Here is a 20,845-nt window from a genome sequence, read left to right as displayed (position 1 = left end):
CAGCTTTCAGATGATGTGTACATTTTTTAAAAATTGACCCTTATGAGTGGTTTTGAGATCCAGGGTCACAATTGTCTTTTAGATTTGACCGATTGTGGTTTCAAATGTAAAAAAAAGTTTTTTCCAAAAAAATTCCAGGCTCGTGGTCATTTGCCGATCCCATACCCCTCTCTCCTCCCTGTACTTTTCTTTTCCTCTCCTAACGTTACTGTTTAATAAAGGCAAAAACTGGCCAAAAAATATAACTTTAAAAAATAAATAAATAAAAGTTGTTAAAAAATATATAAAAAACATTTTAATTAGCATTTTCTTAAAGCAAAAGCAATAATGTATATAATAATAATAAAGATAATGTAAAATAATATATAATACAGAAAATATTATAATATAAAATATAATCATGTAAATTTGATATATTAACATTATTATAAACATTATGATTATAGCCTAGTATTTGATTATAGCGTACGTGAATATTGCGTACGAGTGGTTTAAGGTTTTCATGAATTTTTGCGTACATTTAGAAGAAATTTGGATACAAACGTTTTTGCGCATCACGATTTGTTCGTGAAAACGTCTGTACGCACATCTCACGCACATATTTGTGCATGCTTAGTGAATGAGACCCACTGTCCTACTGTCCAAACTTAATTATTCAGCTTTCAGATGATGTGTACATTTTTTAAAAATTGACCCTTATGAGTGGTTTTGAGATCCAGGGTCACAATTGTCTTTTAGATTTGACCGATTGTGGTTTCAAATGTAAAAAAAAGTTTTTTCCAAAAAAATTCCAGGCTCGTGGTCATTTGCCGATCCCATACCCCTCTCTCCTCCCTGTACTTTTCTTTTCCTCTCCTAACGTTACTGTTTAGTAAAGGCAAAAACTGGCCAAAAAATATAACTTTAAAAAATAAATAAATAAAAGTTGTTAAAAAATATATAAAAAACATTTTAATTAGCATTTTCTTAAAGCAAAAGCAATAATGTATATAATAATAATAAAGATAATGTAAAATAATATATAATACAGAAAATATTATAATATAAAATATAATCATGTAAATTTGATATATTAACATTATTATAAACATTATGATTATAGCCTAGTATTTGATTATAGCGTACGTGAATATTGCGTACGAGTGGTTTAAGGTTTTCATGAATTTTTGCGTACATTTAGAAGAAATTTGGATACAAACGTTTTTGCGCATCACGATTTGTTCGTGAAAACGTCTGTACGCACATCTCACGCACATATTTGTGCATGCTTAGTGAATGAGACCCACTGTCCTACTGTCCAAACTTAATTATTCAGCTTTCAGATGATGTGTACATTTTTTAAAATTGACCCTTATGAGTGGTTTTGTCTTTTAGATTTGACCGATTTTGTTTCCAAATGTAAAAAAAAAGTTTTTTCCAAAAAAATTCCCGGCTCGTGGTCATTTGCCGATCCCATACCCCTCTCTCCTCCCTGTACTTTTCTTTTCCTCTCCTAACGTTACTGTTTAATAAAGGCAAAAACTGGCCAAAAAATATAACTTTAAAAAATAAATAAATAAAAGTTGTTAAAAAATATATAAAAAACATTTTAATTAGCATTTTCTTAAAGCAAAAGCAATAATGTATATAATAATAATAAAGATAATGTAAAATAATATATAATACAGAAAATATTATAATATAAAATATAATCATGTACATTTGATATATCAACATTATTATAAACATTATGATTATAGTATTTGATTATAGCGTACGTGAATATTGCGTACGAGTGGTTTAAGGTTTTCATGAATTTTTGCGTACATTTAGAAGAAATTTGGATACAAACGTTTTTGTCGCATCACGATTTGTTCGTGAAAACATCTGTACACACATCTCACGCACATATTGGTGCATGCTTAGTGAATGAGATCCACTGTCCTACTGTCCAAATTTAATTATTCAGCTTTCAGATGATGTGTACATTTTTTTTAAATTGACCCTTATGAGTGGTTTTGAGATCCAGGGTCACAATTGTCTTTTAGATTTGACCGATTGTGGTTCCAAATGTAAAAAAAAAGTTTTTTCCAAAAAAATTCCCGGCTCGTGGTCATTTGCCAATCCCATACCCCTTTCTCCTCCCTGTACTTTCATGTCCTCTCCTAACCTTACTGTTTAATAAAGGCAAAAACTGGCCAAAAAATATAACTTTAAAAATAAATAAATAAATAAAAGTTGTTAAAAAATATATAAAAAACATTTTAATTAGCATTTTCTTAAAGCAAAAGCAATAATGTATATAATAATAATAAAGATAATGTAAAATAATATATAATACAGAAAATATTATAATATAAAATATAATCATGTACATTTGATATATCAACATTATTATAAACATTATGATTATAGCCTAGTATTTGATTATAGCGTACGTGAATATTGCGTACGAGTGGTTTAAGGTTTTCATGAATTTTTGCGTACATTTAGAAGAAATTTGGATACAAACGTTTTTGCGCATCACGATTTGTTCGTGAAAACGTCTGTACGCACATCTCACGCACATATTTGTGCATGCTTAGTGAATGAGACCCACTGTCCTACTGTCCAAACTTAATTATTCAGCTTTCAGATGATGTGTACATTTTTTAAAATTGACCCTTATGAGTGGTTTTGTCTTTTAGATTTGACCGATTTTGTTTCCAAATGTAAAAAAAAAGTTTTTTCCCAAAAAATTCCCGGCTCGTGGTCATTTGCCAATCCCATACCCCTTTCTCCTCCCTGTACTTTCATGTCCTCTCCTAACCTTAATGTTTAATAAAGGCAAAAACTAGCCAAAAAATATAACTTTAAAAATAAATAAATAAATAAAAGTTGTTAAAAAATATATAAAAAACATTTTAATTAGTATTTTCTTAAAGCAAAAGCAACAAACTCTTAAACAATTTACTCGGATGTTGTTAAACACGTCAAATTGAATCAACTTTAGAGAAGCAACTTTATAGTACTTAAAAGCATCTCAGCTTTTGTTTCTCCCCCATTTTTATTTTAACTTTATAATATCCGTCAGTTTGCTGTTCGACAGCATCATTTTGTCCACTGGTTGCACAATTCAGCATCTTTACAGCAGTGATACTTCAACATCTGTGTACTTTCTGCTTATTGCATCGATGTGAATACTGATCATTCACACATTGATACTCATTTGAAGTACTTGGACGCAGAATATGGGTATCTGTCTGTCCTGTCTTTCTCTTAATCATTTCAGTTCTCACAGTTTACATAACATTTTTATTTCCTCCTAGAAGTCTTGCTGTCTCACTGCTCTCCCTCTCTCTCCCCCCTCCACTCTTTCTCTATATCTCTCTATCATTTCTTACATTGTGACTCACTCCTTTGGGTCTATTTTTATATCCTCCATCTCTCTCCCTCCCTCTCACTTTTTTTTGTCTCCCCCACACTTTGTATTTAACGCTGTAAGGCTGTGTATACTGTACATATACTCCGGTTTCGAGAAGACGCAGGACAAGCAATACATAACCAGTAGGGATTTAACATTTCTTATACTTCTTTAATCATACTACTTTGACGTAATTACTTCTCGATAAACTTTGTTCGTGTGCGTTTGATTGTACAGTCGAGGTGTAGATGTGATGTTACAATGTGCTTTTCGACTATATTTCTACTAAGATTGATTTGTTTTTGCTCAAAAATTTATGCAGATATACCTTTAGTTTTTTTGACATCTGTGGGTATTTGTACATATTTTACGATTTGGTAATTTGTATCTATTCGTACTAAGAGAACCATACAGTCATTAGAAGAAAAATAATAATACCCCATGCCATCGTCACCCCTAAACACAACATCACAGGGATCAAAGCAAGTCATACAAAAACATACAAAGTTGTCCGTCCATACAAATCCATATGAATTAGCTTGAAGATGAAGGGTAAATATCCACATAAACTGACCAATATAATTTATCACCAAAATAAGTAGAAAGCATCAAATGTGTGGCTAGTCAATAAAGTTACTTGCCAGTTGGCTTGTAGTTTCATACAGAACTGATTTATTGTTTGGCGATGTAGTTGAGATTGATTATTGACGTATGCTAATTTTATTCAAATACTAAAATTGTCTACTTAAGAAAACATCATCATGTGTAATCAGATGTTTATCTAGGATGCCTTAAGTGCCCTAAATTAAAGTGTGGATTTATTGAAAGAAAACCACAAAATGACCTTCACTGTCACAAATGCTGTATGCAAGGTAAAAATAGCATAATATACAGTCCTAAAAATGCAAAATAATTTGATGAATGAGAAATGTTTATAGCTGGTAAGTTTTCATTCAGTTGGTTATTAGCAGGTGGCTAAAAGTTGACCCTGGATGTAGTCGTGTGATGTACTTTAAAGCATCCTCGGAGATTGGATTTCTTAAAGATGTTGCTGTTTTTTTTTCCTTACAGGACTCGTCTGATGCAGAGCTTCAAAGAGTCGCACTCCCATGAGTCTTTGCTGTCTCCCAGCAGTGCAGCTGAGGCTCTGGATTTGACGCTAGATGAAGACGCCATCATCAAGCCAGTTCACTCCAGTATACTGGGACAGGAGTACTGTTTTGAGGTAGCTTGAGAGTTTTTCAACCTCTCTGCAAACTATAGATATACTCAATCCTGGAGTGTGTTTACTGCACCTGTGTTTTGCTGGACTCAAAGGAAGGTACTTGTTAGCAAGTAGGAAACAGGGGCACCAGTAACTTCCATAGTAGGAAATAAAAATACTATGGAAGTCAATGTTGCTCGAAAACGGTTTGGTTACAAAAGTTTCTCAGAATATCTTCCTTTGTGTTCAGCAGAAATGCATTTAGGTTTGTAACAACTTAAGGGTGAATAAACGTGACCCGTGCTGTCAAAATGAGTTGCAAAAAGTCATTTCAGGGAGGTATCCCGAAATCCCCTAACCCCCCAACTCCCTTTCCCCAATAGCATAATATTTCTATAGGCCTATGCAGTTATTGGCAACACTTTACAATTCTTATTTGTTAACAATAGTTAATGTATTAACTAACATACACTAACTGTGAGCAGTACATTTGTTACTGTATTTGTTAATCTTTGTTAACGTTAGATAATAAAAATACAGCTGTTCATGGTTTATTCAGGTTAGTTCACTAACAGTGCATTAACTAATGTTTACAAGATTTAAATAATGTATTAGTAAATGTTTAAATAAACATTAACAAAAAAATTGCTTTATAAGTGCAGTTCATTATTAGTTCATTTTAACTAATGTAGTGAACTAATGTTAACTAATGAAGTGTTACCCAATTTATTTTTTAATTATAATAAAATATGTAGATTACTTTTACAATTTATATAAGCTGCTTATACTATTTATGTAAACAGTTTTTATTTATATTCCATTGCAACTTTAAACAGGTCTAAATAGCAACTAGCTGGCCTGTAAAATATGCACGTGAAATTAAACTTGTTGAACTCACCTCAACATGTATTTTATGCTGGTCTTAGCTGGACTTTTCAGTAAGGGTGTGAACAGTGGCATACTTTTATTGTTAAAATAAGAGTTTGTAGCGTTTGCATTATTTGTACAGTTCTGCTTGGCACCACTAGTGCTGAAGTAATTACATCTTGCATCACCTTGAAACACAGGGGTGTGCCCGAATTATAACCCTCAAAATGAGTCCTCTCTGCCCCGTGGAAATTTGCGAGCTGCTCTTTCTTATTACTCTGAAAGCTGAAATATTGAAACTCATTATTTTGTTCCTTAGGTGACAACTGCTTCAGGAACAAAGTGTTTCGCCTGTCGGTCGGCTGCGGAGCGAGACAAATGGATAGAGAATTTACAGAGAGCTGTCAAACCCAACAAAGTGAGTGTGAAGAAGAACAAGGAAAGAGACGCTCGCTCTATTTCTTTATTTTCTGCATAAATCTGCTTTACTATCAACCTCTCCTGTCATCTCCGTCTTTATACTCAATTTACCCTCTACTGGTATTTTTACGATTCCCAGGTGAACATGAAATAGCTTCTGTCTGCTGTCCTGTTGTATTATGAAACTTCCTAAACAAACTCGCCATTTTTTAATTCGATACGCTCAGATGAATCCCAAAGGCCACGCAGGCTGCTGGATTCTTCTGCAGACATCTATTATTTCGATTGACTGTCTTTCGCGAGAGTTTTGAAGTGTCTTGGTGTGGATTGACTCATCCAGATGTTCAAGCAGCGGGAGTTTGGACTGATTCGTGATTCGTGGAGAACGTGATGTACACTTCCAGAAATGATCAGCCCAGTCAGTCCTGCAGCAGATGCCGTGCCAATATTGAGATATAGGAGGACAAACCAAGGGTGTTAATTAGTTTCGCTTATTAACCGAATGATTGAAGTTTTCAAAGTTGCAGAAAAGCAGCAGATGTGCATCACCGAAAAATTGGTCAAAGTAGTCAGTAATACAGTATTAGGGTATTTTTGGAGGCCCTTTGGAGTACCATGTAATATTTAACTTACTATTACTGCAGTCTCATGCCACTTTTGAAGTGTTGTAAACCTCTTCATCATCATCACCCTCACGTTTTCTTTTACTCAGGACAACAGTCGACGTGTCGACAACGTTCTGAAGCTCTGGATCATAGAGGCTCGGGAACTCCCACCTAAAAAGCGCTATTATTGTGAACTGTGTTTGGATGACATGCTGTACGCCCGCACCACCAGCAAACCCCGAACCGATACCGTCTTCTGGGGTGAGCACTTTGAGTTCAACAACCTGCCAGCTGTCCGCAACCTCCGCCTTCATCTTTACAAAGAGACCGACAAGAAAAGACGTAAGGTAAAGACTCTTAAAGTTGAAAATAGTACTCAAATACTTAAAATTAGAGTTGTATGCTAGTGAACTCTTAAAAGATGAGAGTAAAAAAAAACATTTGAAGAGTTTGTTTCTAAAACGCAATATATATACATTTTGACTAATTTCAGTAAAAACTTGTTTTCTATACCAAGAAAGTGACAACATGAAAACCACTTTTTTTCTGTTCCAAACTTTCACATAGCATCTTTAGGTTATAAAAATCCAGAATTTGATTTTCAAAGATTTATAATTTATAATATGCTATAAATCTATTGAATCAATATATAAATGTGCGTTAATCTTTGCCATGTTATATTCATTTAGTTGACTAGTGGTATACACTGATTAAAAAAATAAACATTAATGGCATTAACCAAAACACTTACTTTGTCATATTAAGAACACTGTCATTGCTGCGGTTATACTTGGGATGTCATCGCTGAACATTTTTCATGTAAAATGTTTTGGTCCTGCTCGATTTTCTTTGGCTTCAAATAAAATAATAGAAAGTTTTTCATAAGATCAACTGGGGTCAATGTGTTAGCATGACAGAAGCTTGATGCTGTCGTGGGAGAACAAGCAACAGCCGTCATTTTTCCGTCTTCCGAGTGCCTCTCACGTAAATTATTAGATTTTGATGGGTTACGTTTCTTCCCCGTCACAGAAAACCACCACAGGTTTATCAATGCCATCAAAGTATTATTTTGTTTTTGTTTGTTTGTTGATCAGGAAGTACAAAGTAGATGAGGAAAACGAGAATTACATGTGTATTCAAAACGCCGCCATTAATGTTTACAATGCATGGAATGGTGCGCTGTGATTGGTTGAGCGGATTTATCGCATTCTGCAGAGAAGGAGGACTGCCGTTTGTCGCGTTTTGGGAAAAAGGGAGAAAAGATGACAGAATAACATGGCGGATATTGTATTTTGCGTAAAATTAAGAATTTACTTTTTAATACTGACCTGATACAATACTGATTTTGGCGGTAACTCATAAAAAAGGCGTTTATGGCGTTTTGGAACCAAACTTTTCATTTACTGTAATAGATTAAAAACATAAAATATATAATATATGTGTTCCTGTGTTAGCAATGCAAATGTTATTTGTTTGATCCCAGGAACATGCATGGGTGACTTTCACGAAATCCAGATTTAGAAGGTTTCCAGCATCAGATTTTTTTTTAAAAGCCCTTGAAGCCAATTTGTTTTTACACATATAAGATAAAGGTCTGGACCTACAATAACCATTATTTTTTTAGAGGATTTATCAAAAATTATCATCACTGCAACATGATATTACATTAAATATATGCATTTACAAACGTATGTTTCGGTAATGAGAACTAAGAAGTTGTCTAGGTACTATTACAAACTAAATTTCAACTTTTATCTGGAGAAAAAAATAAGAACTGCTTACGTGGTAGCCATCTTGAGTGTCCCAGTCAATTATGTCCCTTCCAACAAATTTTTTTTAAATGTTAGTTTCTTGAGGGCTTTAACAATAACTGAAAATTGTTGTGGAGGATGAGAAATTGGTCTTGGACACATTTATATTCCTTATTATTGTCTCTATATTTATCAATGATCATCAAATACCACATGTTTCTTTACTGTAAATGTTTATAGTATAACATGCACTGAAGCTTTTTATTTTTTTGATTTTTTAATTATAAATATTTCCATGTCAAAGAACCCAAATCCAGTCATGGACACGTTGCGGTAATGAAAATTATCCCATTAAATGTGGAAAAAACAACAAAATTGGTTTGTATGATGTCATTTGAAATCATGTAAAATCAAAATAGTGCATGAAGAGATGTTTGTAACTGTATGCTTCTTATTTTGATTCTCTTACTTTTACTTTTTTTATAAAAATGTTTAATGACATCTCATTAGTCAAATTTTGCGAGAATCACCTGCATGCATAAAAAGTATCTTGAAGTCGCTTTGGAAATGTACATTTAGCAAATGCTTCAATCCAAAGTGACTTACAGCACATTCAAGCTATACATTTTATCAGTATGCATGTTCCCTGAATTAAACCCATGACCCTTTGCGCTGCTAATGCAAAGCTCTACCAATTGAGCCACAGAAACGGATTTACAAATCTAGAAAAAGAGTATTCTGTTTTAATTGATAATACGTTTATACAAAAAAAAAAAAAAAAAAAACGGTAAGTCAAACAATTTAACTAGGTTTTTAGTTGTTTTCTAGATACAAAACCTAAAAAATTTTTTCTTTGTTTGCTGTTGAGGGCATGCGAGGTGACCCATTATGTCTTTTTGTTCATTTCAGGAGAAAAGCACATATTTAGGCTTGGTCAGCATCCCCATTTCCAGCATCACCGGTCGCCAGTTTGTAGAGCAGTGGTACCCTGTCATTCAGCCCAGCGTCCTGGCCAAGGGTGGAGGTGTGGGAGGAGGCAAAATCATCAACGCATCCCTGCGGCTCAAGTCGCGCTTTCAGACCATGAGCATCTTGCCGATGGAGCTCTATAAAGAGTTTGCAGAGTACGTAACCAACAACTACCGAACGTTATGCGCCGTTCTGGAGCCGCTGTTGAGCGTGAAGAGCAAAGAGGAGGTGGCTTGTGCGCTGGTGCACATCCTGCAGAGCACAGGGAAGGCAAAGGTAGAACCTTGTTTGTTTCGTAAGTACCTAGTCTGCACCAAAACCTAGCATTTTTACCATAGACAACGCAAGACTAGGGAAAGCGTTTGTTTTGGCCAAATTGGAACCTAACTTAAGTGAATGCAATCCCATAATGCCAAGCTTAGAAAAAAAATTCAAGATGGCCTAAATTGTAGTGTGAAATAAGTAGTCAGTAAATTAATCTACTTAGTCTATACTTTATTCAGTAAGAAATATTTATTCAATTTTAATGAAAGGTCTGTAGGTCCGCCTTTGTAGACCGTAGACAATGATTGGTTTTGGTACAGAGCCATTTATTTGGATCATATGTACAATGTTTGTGTGTTAACCACAGATCTGTCTTCTTTTGCTCTGCACAAGGACTTTCTTTCAGACATGGCAATGTGTGAGGTGGACCGATTCATTGATCGAGAGCACCTCATCTTCAGAGAGAACACATTGGCCACCAAAGCCATAGAAGAGTACCTCAAACTCATCGGACACAAGTACCTCAAAGACGTTTTAGGTGACGGTTTTCACAGCATTACATATTATTATAGTCTGTTAGAATTGAGACTGTATATGTGACCCGTCACGGAAACCAGGGACTCAAGTCGGCAGCACAAGTTTCGAGAAAATGAGAAACAAAGTGTTTTTTTCGAAATTTGTGATTTTCGTTTTATTGCAGAATCTGTTAGTTGAGATCACGAAGAAGCCTCTCCATGTTTGAGATAGCAGTTTTTGTATATTTAAAAGCGTACATTTTGCGGTTAAAATAGGCTTGTTTTTCCGGAGATTCTAGCGTGCAGCGGGGGGCGTCATTGTCTGTGTGTATATTTACATACTGTATAAGCTTGTGTTTTCGCCTCCGCCCCCAAAGGGAACAGCGTGACTACTGAATAAGGATAGTTCGCCCAAAAATGAAAATAATGTAAGTAATGACTCACCCTTATGTCGTTTTAAACTCGGAAGACCTCCGTTCATCTTCGGAACACAGTTTAAGATGTTTTATCGTTAGATTTAGTCCGAGAGCTTTCCCCTTCATTGAAAATCTATGTATGGTTTCCATGTCCAGAAAGTTAATAAAAACATCATCAAAGTAGTCCATGTGACATCAGTGGGTCAGTAAGATTGTGTTGATGCATCGAAAATACAGTTTGGTCCAAAAATAGCAGAATTACGACTTTATTCAGCATTGTCTTCTCTTCCGGCTCGAGCGTGAAGTCACGTGACTGTAGTGACGCGCTGCCCTGTTCCTCAGATATTTTTGCTAAGTTTTTTTTTTTTTCAAACTTATAGCCTGCGTCTCCCCAGACTGTAAAGCTCGGGCGCACAAAACAAAAGAAAAATAAAAGAAGCTGGGGCGGAACAAATAACAGTCAGCCGCATCGTACGTCAGCCGCGTCACTGACTTTATGCGGCGCCGCAGTCGGAAGACGTCAAAGTACCGCGAGAGCTCTTCAAGAAATCTTACGCAGTAGTTTAATTTCGACTCACTCTCGCGGTACTTTGACGTCATCTGTATGTCAGTTCTTGCAGCGCAGCATGAGTCCAAACACACAGAAGTTACACAGATATCGTTGTATTCTTCATATAATTGGCTACATGTTTTGTCTATCAATATTTTCCATGAAGTCATTGGCTGATGGAGGAACGAGCGAGCCATTGGTAACATCTCTAAAGGATGTCACGTTTTCGACGGCGCTGTTTGGATGATCTATTATACTACTTCCCTATTTTAAATACAATCTTTGAAGGCGGGTTCATGTGTTTAACGGAGTGTAAACTCATATACCCTTACATGTTACGATTTAAATAGTCTTCAGATTATATATTATATTGTATTACCAGACATTCATGCGAAAACTGATGTAAACAATCTATATTTCACGGATTATACGCATTTGTGGACAAATATGGTCATTGGATAATCTGAAACAGACTGGATTCGACTTGTGATCCCCACAAAGGTAAAAGAGTCATGTTTATTTTTGCGGGTTGTCATTTGGTCATAAAATACTACATATGATGCTAGAACATCTCAAAAAGGGTTTTACAGGGGGCATGGCTTAGCTAAATGAGATGTAAATGAGCCCTATTGTCTCCCCCAGCTGAAAAGAAGAGTCCCTTTCGTCTTGATTTTCTCGGTTTGAGTATTTCTGAGTTCCTATATTCAAATGGCCACAACTTCTCCAAATCTTATCAGATTTCCATGTGTTACACATCGTTGGAAAGCTTAGAAACTGCACTTTCAGAATCTGTGAATAACTCAAAATGCCCAGATCCGACTTGTGTCCCTACTTTCCGTGACTGGTCACATATGTGCTACTGAATACATTTTCATAAATATACACAGTCTTTACACTTTCCATGTAATTTAATTACTTATTTTGTATGCATGTAAAAATGAGCAGGGCTCACTTGCCATACGTACCTCTGCCTACATTTCTGCATAACCTGAAATATGTTGCACCTGGTATAGTACAGTCTTTCGGTCATATGTCTACTAGAGGAGTTTTGTTTTTTGACTTGGGATTTTTACAAGTTAAGAAGCAGACACACACAAATTAAAGACTACACGTCTTTGATAAAGGGATGGTTTTTAAAGGAACTCTTTTCACGCCAGCATTTTAAAAAATGCCAGTAAGTTTTATGATTTTCACAAACGTTTAATGCCAATCCGAAAATGTTATTTTATAAATATATAAACATATAGTTTATCAAAATAAAGAACAAACCCCCTGCTTTAAAAAAAATAAATAAAAAAAACGTTTCAATTATGAACCGTTCAATTATGGGTAGGTTTCTTCAAAAAGACAAAATTTTGAGCAAAAAGCTGAGATAATTGCATTTTTGTGAAGGACTTCTGAAAGAAATCCGATTCAGAGCAATGATCTAAATTAAAACACACACAGAGTTTGAACTTTTTGATGTGAGGGGTTGTTTCCGAGTTGTATAAGTTAGGTAAGAGCACCATCTGGTGCATAATAGCGGTAATACGAATTGCAGGAAAAACTCGTCATTGGCAGTGAAGCGTTTTCTCTTAACTCATTCCCCGCGAGTTTTTTTTTTTTAAGTTGCTCGCCAGCATTTTTTGTCATTTTCACAAAATTTTCACAAAATGCCTTCCAGGGAAATTTTCTTTAAAAAATATATAAATATACAAATATTTGAAATGAAAGAACAGACCCTCTGCTTTCAAACAAACAATTAAAACGGGAAAAAAGTTTCATCCTAGTTTCAACCCTTTTTCTCTGCTTATAAACTCTTAAATATGGATATTTTTCTTTTAAAATATTTTTTTAGCAAAAAGCTGAAATAATTGCATTTTTATGAAGGACTTTTGTTAGAGATCAGATTTGGAATGATTATCAAAATATACAGAGTTTAAAATTAGTAAAAAAAATTTGCTTCAGTTTTTTTATAAATTGGGTAAGTGTGCCATCTAGCGGATAATAATCGGCATTACAGATAAACATAAAACCTCACCAGGAATACTTTTTTTATGCAAATGTTTTCTCTTAATTGACGAGATTTAAACTTAGTAATAAAAAATTTGCTTCAGTTTTTTAATAAATTGGGTAAGTGCGCCATCTAGTAGATAATTGCGCTATTACAGATAAACATAAAACCTCATCAGGAACACTTTTTTATGCAAATGTTTTTTCTTAATTGACGAGATCTAAAAATTTGCTTAAGTTTTTTTTATTGTGTAAGTGCGCCATCTAGTGGATAATTGCGCTATTACAGATAAACATAAGACCTCATCAGGAACACTTTTTTTGCAAATGTTTTCTCTTAATTGACAAGTTAACTCGTCAGTTGCAGGGAAAGAGTTAAGTAGGTTTGTGTTGTTTGGTAATTATTTGTGGTCATATGCGCGCAAACATGCAACTTGCGGTTTAATCTGAATAAAACACAGTCGACTAAAATGTACAGATGTATTTTTGGTCATTCTTACTGTCACTTTTGTAAGTCGCCACTATGATTTCTGTGAACAAGTTCTTGATGTACCTCGGCCAAAGATGAATCCTCAACATTAGCCGTTTATCCGCCACAGTCACACAAGCATGAACTAAAGAGTATACTGTTTGTCAATAATGTTCGGTTTTGTCTGCTTTGCAACTTTGAATAAACCTGCATCAACATAAGCACCTCTTGTGGACACTCCAACCAAAAGATGCAAAGATGGAGAAACAATTCAGGTTATCTGTAGGCAATGGTACGTAAATTCAGGGTACAAAATTCCTCCCCCCCCCCATTGTAATTGATGGTCATAAATAAAATGGCTTAAAATAAAGATATAAGTAAAAATGCCACGCAATAGTGCAAGCAACAGTAAAATCAGGAATGGAATATTACTGTCAGCGCTCCTGTGACAGTAGGTAATAAAGATAGGTTAATACAGATAGGTTAATATACTGACTAAATAAAGCCCATGGTTCGTAGTTTATTATCATGAATCAAAATATTTTAAAAACACCCCCCCCCCCTGATTTTTTTCACATATCGCACCCTGCTTAAATTCAATGAGCCTGTGTAGAGAATAAGAGATGTTGAGAGAATGTTTTTATGTACTTTTAAGTGCACCAAAAGTTACTGATCATCTTTATTGCCAATGTTTTGTCCATTTCCATCACCACAGCGTTACTTTCTAAAGCGTCGAGAAACTTCCTCATACATTTGAACATTTTTAAAAGGGTTTACTCAGTGTTTTGCTAATGTTTGGTGCAATGTGTCACACGTCCATGGTTATTTGTATTCAGGTGATTTTATCAGAGCTTTGTATGAGTCAGAGGAGAACTGTGAAGTCGACCCCATGAGAACTCCACCTTCAATACTGCCCGAACATCAAGCCAACCTCCGGATGTGCTGTGAACTTGCCCTCTGCAAAATCGTCAACTCTCATTGGTTTGTATTTAGTTGACTTCGGGGCAGTTTACCAGATCAGGGGTCTCCAACCTTAAAATAAACCACAATGGATAAAACAATCTGGAGGGCTACTTTTTTGAAACAGTCTACTCAAAACTTTTTTCTTTTACTTGTTGATTTTATTTTATTTGATTTGTTGATATGTTTGATCAGTGTTTAAAGCCAAGCTAATATAAAAATACGTAATCAATAAATATTAAAATTGAGGCTATTTATAAAATGTGCTTTGGCCCACGGGTACCATGTTGGAGACCACTGGTTTAGATTAATCCAGGACTAGGCCTTAGCTATATTTGGACAATTAAGTCGTTTTTACAAACATAAAATAATAATGGTGTGCATCTTGATACTAAACAATGGTCCTGATGTATGTTAAGTGCAAGATGTTTTTAAATTATTCCAGCTCAAACATGCATTTCAGTCCGGGACTAGGCACTAAACCACCCCATTAAGTTACTGCTTCTTAGGGTCCAAAAATGAAATTATACTTAGTAAATGTAAATGCCAAGCAAAATAAAGTATAACATGTTTTTTGTTCTTACCAGTGCTTTTCCAAGAGAACTGAAGGAGGTCTTTGCCTCCTGGCGTGTCCGATGTGCAGAGAGAGGGAGGGAAGACATTGCTGATCGACTAATCAGTGGTTCCCTTTTCCTGCGCTTCCTGTGTCCGGCCGTCATGTCCCCGTCCTTATTCAACCTCACGCAGGAATATCCCGACGAGCAGACGTCACGCACACTCACCCTAATAGCCAAAGTCGTGCAGAACCTTGCAAACTTCTCAAAGTCAGTTTGCTTTTTAAAGTCTTTCAACTTTATTGCTATGTCATCTTTGCTGCTATATGAAGAGAAAACTCATTTTAACCACTTAAGGCATCAGACAGAAAAGATTAATTTGGAATTAGAAAAGGTGGCTTGGGTTGCAAAAATTTTTTACCTGCTAACAACTGGAAGCAGGAGAGAGTTCGGCATCGACTGTACAGCAATATTTTTAAATAATGTATTTTTAAAAGATTTCCAGTGTAGACTGAGATGTAATCTGGTGTATACACAATGTCTTTAAATGTCTGTAGTTGTAATCCAATGGTTGTGGGTTTAAGCCTCATAGTGGTGAACATCAATGTATTCTTGAGTAAGACACAACATCCCAGATTTTTTGTATAGTAAAATGTACAAATCTGTTTTGAAAAGACAGTATGCTGGTATTTTTAACAGGATAATCATTTATTGTCCATTAAATGTTGCCATTTCATCCAGATAAATATAGGTCTTGCTCAAGAGCACAATGATCAAATGGGACTAGGGCTGCAACTAACGTTTATTTTCATAATCTAATAATCTGGCGATTATTTTTCAGATTAATTGACAAATCGGAAATATTTGCTCGCATACATTTTTTACTTATTAAAGCTTTAAAGGTGCAGTGTGTAATTTTTTGAAGGATCTCTTGACAGAAATGCAAAATACTATACAAAACTCAGAGGGTGTATAAAGACCTTTCATAATGAACCGTTATGTGTTTATTGGCTTAGAATGAGACGTTTTATCTACATACACAGAGGGTCCCCTTACATGGAAGTCGACATTTTGTGCAACCATGTTTCTACAGAAGCCCTTAACAGACAAACTTTTTTATTAAGTTGTCTCCAACGATGACATGTTTGTCCGGTGGCGGCTACCGTAGCTTCTCTATGTGTTTCAAAAGCAAGATGTAAGCAATGGACTGAGCCATTGGTTGCAATTCGCAACCTCACCACTAGATGCCGTTAAAATTTACACACTGCACCTTTAAGGCATTAAATTAGGGTATTCAAGGGTGTACTTTTAAAGGTACAAAAGCCACACACTACTACAGTTTTTTACTAATATTACATTTTTGATTTTGATATTTTAATCCTTAAATAAAAAAGTTTGTGCATCTTTAATTAGTAAAACGTCTTTGAATGTCAAAATAAAAATAAACCAAACGAATTGAGTCTTCAGGGATGTGCTGGTGAGGATTTTTTGCCACAGATTAATAAATTTATTTTAATCTCAACTTTAGACTTTGACGAGTATTAACATTATTCATTATTAACAAAATAAATAAACCATTATGATATGAACATGCATTATCATACATGCGTTATAACAGTAAATTAAAACCTGGTTTTCCCCCTTACTTTAAAGGAACACGCCGACTTTTTGGGATTTTAGCTTATTCACCGTATCCCCAGAGTTAGATAAGTCCACACATACCTTTTTCATCTCTGTGTGTGCCGTTGTCATAAGCAATTCGGTCCCCCCGAGCAATTCGGTCTCCCCTAGGACCCCTACTACCTCATGGGTAGTTTTCTTAGCGCCTTATTACAATTCCTACAAAATCACGTTATGATTTATGTAGTTAGAACATTGTTAAAATTACAATTGATGTCTTTTAAATGATGTTTCATATAGTAGTATATAAATGAGGCTATAGATGGGAGATCTACACATTGCTGGTGTCATATTCTTTAGATATTATATTCTGTACCATTTCCACTTTTTACTGTCTACTTATACAATTACTTACTCATTAATTACTAATACAAAACATGATTACTACATAGTTGAATCACACATTTAAATTATAATTTATAAGCCAACATGAATATTGGTTTATTATATAATTTTTTGGTTAACTTTTATTTAAAAAAAATGTATGCTTCTGTTTTGTACAACGTAATTAGCTTGCTAGACCGCTTACGCAGACGAGATATCGCAATCACACATTTTTGAGCAGGCATTAGTGCTAGGTACCAATCGGGGTCCTAGGGGAGACCGAATTGCCCGGGGGGACTGAATTGCTCATGACACCGTAACTCTGTCTGACGCACCCATCGCTAGTTAGCTTAGCACAAAGACTGGAAGTAAATGGCTCCAGCTAGCATACTGCTCACAATAATTGACTAAATAACACCAACACTTTCCTATTTATATGATGTGAAAATGTTGGCGTTCTTTTGTCACTATTATCATAGCTCATATATTACAGCACAAAGCTCATGGGATTTCTCTTTAATTCCTCACTGTACTACAGGTTTGGCAGTAAGGAGGAGTACATGTCTTTTATGAATGAGTTTTTAGAGATGGAGTGGGGATCCATGCAGCAGTTCCTCTACGAGATCTCCAATCTAGATAGCGTGAGCAATGCAGGCGGTTTCGAGGGCTACATCGACCTGGGACGCGAGCTTTCCATCTTGCACAGTCTTCTGTGGGAAGTTATGGCACAGCTAAGTAAGGTAGATGCTTTTTAATAACCTTGTAGAAGATTACTGGGCCTCATTTACTAATTTTGTGTAATTGTTGCATACTGTATATTCACAGCAAAACTGTGTTTTTATACAGAACCTATCGCTGATTAATCATTTTATTACTAACACGTCTGTAGGGTCATGTTCATTTTCTCATTGAAAATATTTTGGCTTAAAGCGGGTACGTGAGGTGATGATAATTAAATGCTAATATAACATTTAAAGGGGACATTTCTCTTTTTTAAGATGTCAAATAAATCTTTGGTGTCCCTCAAAGTGCGTATATAAAGTTGTAGCTTAAAAACCATATAGATAATTTATTATAGCATGTTAAAATTTTCATTTTGTAGGTGTGAACAAAATTGTGCCGTTTCTGGGTGTGTCCCTTTAAATGCAAATGATATGAAATGGTTGGATAGTTCAGATTAAAGGGGGTGGTATTATCCCCTTCTGGCATCACAAGGGGAGACTTATTTTTTCACATACTTGCAAAGAATGGTTTACCAAAACTAAGTTACTGGGTTGATCTTTTTCACATTTTCTAGGTTAATAGAAGCACTGGGGACCCAAGTATAGCACTTAAACATGAAAAAAGTCAGAATTTGGTAACATGTCCCTCTTAAACTCCATGGGCCCTATTTTAACGATCTGAAACGCAAGTGCGAAGCGCAAAGCGCAAGTGACTTTGTGGGAGGATCTTGGGCGCCTCTGCTATTTTCCCGGCGGGAGAAATATCTCTTGCGCCAGGCGCAAATCAATAAGGGGTTGGTCTGAAGTAGGTTCATTATTCATAGGTGTGGTTTGGGCGTAACGTCAAATAAACCAATCAGAACATCATCCAACATTCCCTTTAAACGCAAGTGCGCAAGTTCCATGGCGGGTTGCTATTATTATGACGGATTTACCAGGCGCACGCCATGAGCGGTTCACAGCCGAGGAGCCGACGTTCTTGTAAGAGCAGTCAAAGACAGAGAAGTTGTTTTGTATGGGGATGGGAGAAACCCGCCCAAATCAGCGTCGGTTAAACAGGCGTGAGAGGAAATAGCCACAATTGTCTCATCAGCTGGCATCCCCAGGACGTTGCGCCGCAAGCGCTACAATGATGTCAGGAGACGGGGGAATCCCAAGCTTGCCAACATAAATCGGGCACGCCGTGTAACGGGAGGTAGATCTGCCTCTACACAGAACCTGACGCCAGCAGAGGACATCGCTGCGTCCACCCTCACCGCTGAAAGGGTTGAAGGGTTTGGGGGCTTTGAAATCGGCACCCAAGAAACCCCAAAGTACACTTACAAATCAAGTTCATTTACATTAAGGTTTCTTATGAAAACATTTTAATTATTATTTACATAAAATAAACGTAATACAGCCACACAACAAACTTATGAAAATATTTTAATCGTTATTTGCATGAGAATTTTTTAACGCAGCCACAAAATAATTAAAAACTATCACCACAATGCTCACCACTATGATTCCCCTTATCTCATGTGTTAATATTTTTTATTGTAACAATTTATGATTTGCAAAAATAACTGTTGCATCTGTGTAGATTAAATAAGCAAAGTGTGTGCGCATTGTGCACGCTACATTATGGTCAAGCATGCGCCCTTAAAATAGCATAATGAACCACGCGCCACTGACTTTAGACTAGTTTTTTCTGGTCAGTGGCGCAATTGTTTTTTGAAACTGCAAAATAGCATCAGGGATGGTTTGTGCCTCCTTTTTTGCGCTGAACCACCCAGGGAGCGCAAGTTCATTCCCTAGTTTGCCGACGTGCGTCTGTGGAGGGAAAAACCCGCTGTGCGCCGGTGCAAAATACGAATGATACATGTGTCACTGACAAAGTCAATTGCGCTGGGTGCAAGATAGAGCCCCATGTGTACGGTCTCACATACAGTACTGCTTGTTTAATGGAGGATTCACTATTCTTTGGAAACTGCTTTAAAACAGTGTGTTGTACAAAATGCACTACTCAAATACTTTACGCTGAATAAAGTAGCTACGTCTGAAATGTGCAGAAATAGTTTTTTATCTTTTTACACCAAAATGGATGTTCAGTTCAGTTGGTTGATGGCGCAAAGGTCATGGGTTCATTACGTCCTGATAAATGTAAAGCTTTAATGCACTGAAAAAGCATCTGCCAAATGCATGAATGTAAATGTAAGTCTCTTCCCCTGATACAGTACAGGTGTATGCATGCATAGTAAATGAGGCCCATTATTAATATTAATATACTTATTTTTGATTGGTCATCAGTTTGGTCTCTTGCTTTCTCTCTCCCTATAAACTTACATTTTCCAAAAGGATGCTATCATCAAACTTGGACCATTGCCACGCCTACTAAATGACATCAGCATGGCTCTCCGTAACCCTCATCTCCAGAGGCAGCCCAGCCATCCGACAGACAGACAGCCTCCAGAAAGACAGACGGATAGATTGCTTTCCAGGCCCAGCTTTAACCGAGGCGTCTCGTCTGAGTTTCAGAACCTCATGATGAGAGACCTCAACAGGTAGCGTTTTGTGTCTTAATATGCGTATGTTATATATTTTACATAGTGTAATAATGAAATTTTCCGACTGCAGTTCGATAGACATCACTCGCTTGCCCTCTCCGACTTCTGCTATGTCCAGCGGCGGAGCTCCCCAATCTCGGCCTGGAATTGGGGGGTTCGCGGATCGAGATCATCCTCACAGAGCCTCATCGAAAGATGTTTTCTATGTCGCCCGTCCCCCGTTGGCCCGGTCTAGTCCCGCGTACTGTACTAGCAGTTCTGATATTACTGATCCAGACCCAAAGGTAAGTCCCAGAGAGAAACGTGAAACGTTATGTTTAGGTGGAGGTTTATGCTTCAATATTAGCCCCTTTAATTGAAGAGATTCTTTCATGACTGTGGTCAGTGTGTTTGGTCCGAATTCTCATTTGAATAACAGCTCGGTCCCTAGCACACGTTTCGCCAGCTTTGCTGAGGGTCTGTGTGTTCGCTTTGATCCCGGGGGAGAAGAACCTGCTTACTGCATGGTCAAATACCACACAAGCATGGCGAAAGAGGGCTGCAGGATGATGTGGGTGCTGACAATACATACGAATGAGATTCTTTGTTAATCTTGCATCACCATTTGGGGTTCACATTCCTGACATACAAACATTAAAGCAATAATTCACCCGAA

At 36.3% G+C, this 20,845-nt stretch overlaps 1 protein-coding gene across 9 annotated transcripts in view; it reads left to right on the top strand.

Annotated features, from left to right (window-relative positions):
- Window positions 1–20,845, top strand: part of syngap1b (synaptic Ras GTPase activating protein 1b) — a 165,770-nt gene that overhangs the window by 108,343 nt on the left and 36,582 nt on the right. For all 9 annotated transcript variants that reach the window (XM_065298816.1, XM_065298809.1, XM_065298808.1 and 6 more), the window contains exons 6-15: window positions 4,454–4,607; window positions 5,773–5,871; window positions 6,586–6,825; window positions 9,139–9,474; window positions 9,856–10,000; window positions 14,241–14,385; window positions 14,952–15,188; window positions 17,461–17,662; window positions 19,982–20,187; window positions 20,261–20,474. In XM_065298816.1, the coding sequence (XP_065154888.1) occupies window positions 4,454–4,607; window positions 5,773–5,871; window positions 6,586–6,825; window positions 9,139–9,474; window positions 9,856–10,000; window positions 14,241–14,385; window positions 14,952–15,188; window positions 17,461–17,662; window positions 19,982–20,187; window positions 20,261–20,474 (1,978 nt within the window). The remainder of the gene's footprint in view (window positions 1–4,453; window positions 4,608–5,772; window positions 5,872–6,585; window positions 6,826–9,138; window positions 9,475–9,855; window positions 10,001–14,240; window positions 14,386–14,951; window positions 15,189–17,460; window positions 17,663–19,981; window positions 20,188–20,260; window positions 20,475–20,845) is intronic.

This window comes from Paramisgurnus dabryanus, chromosome 13, assembly GCF_030506205.2.
Source record: "Paramisgurnus dabryanus chromosome 13, PD_genome_1.1, whole genome shotgun sequence".
NCBI lineage: Eukaryota > Metazoa > Chordata > Actinopteri > Cypriniformes > Cobitidae > Paramisgurnus > Paramisgurnus dabryanus.
This window is presented reverse-complemented; position numbering and strand designations above follow the sequence as displayed.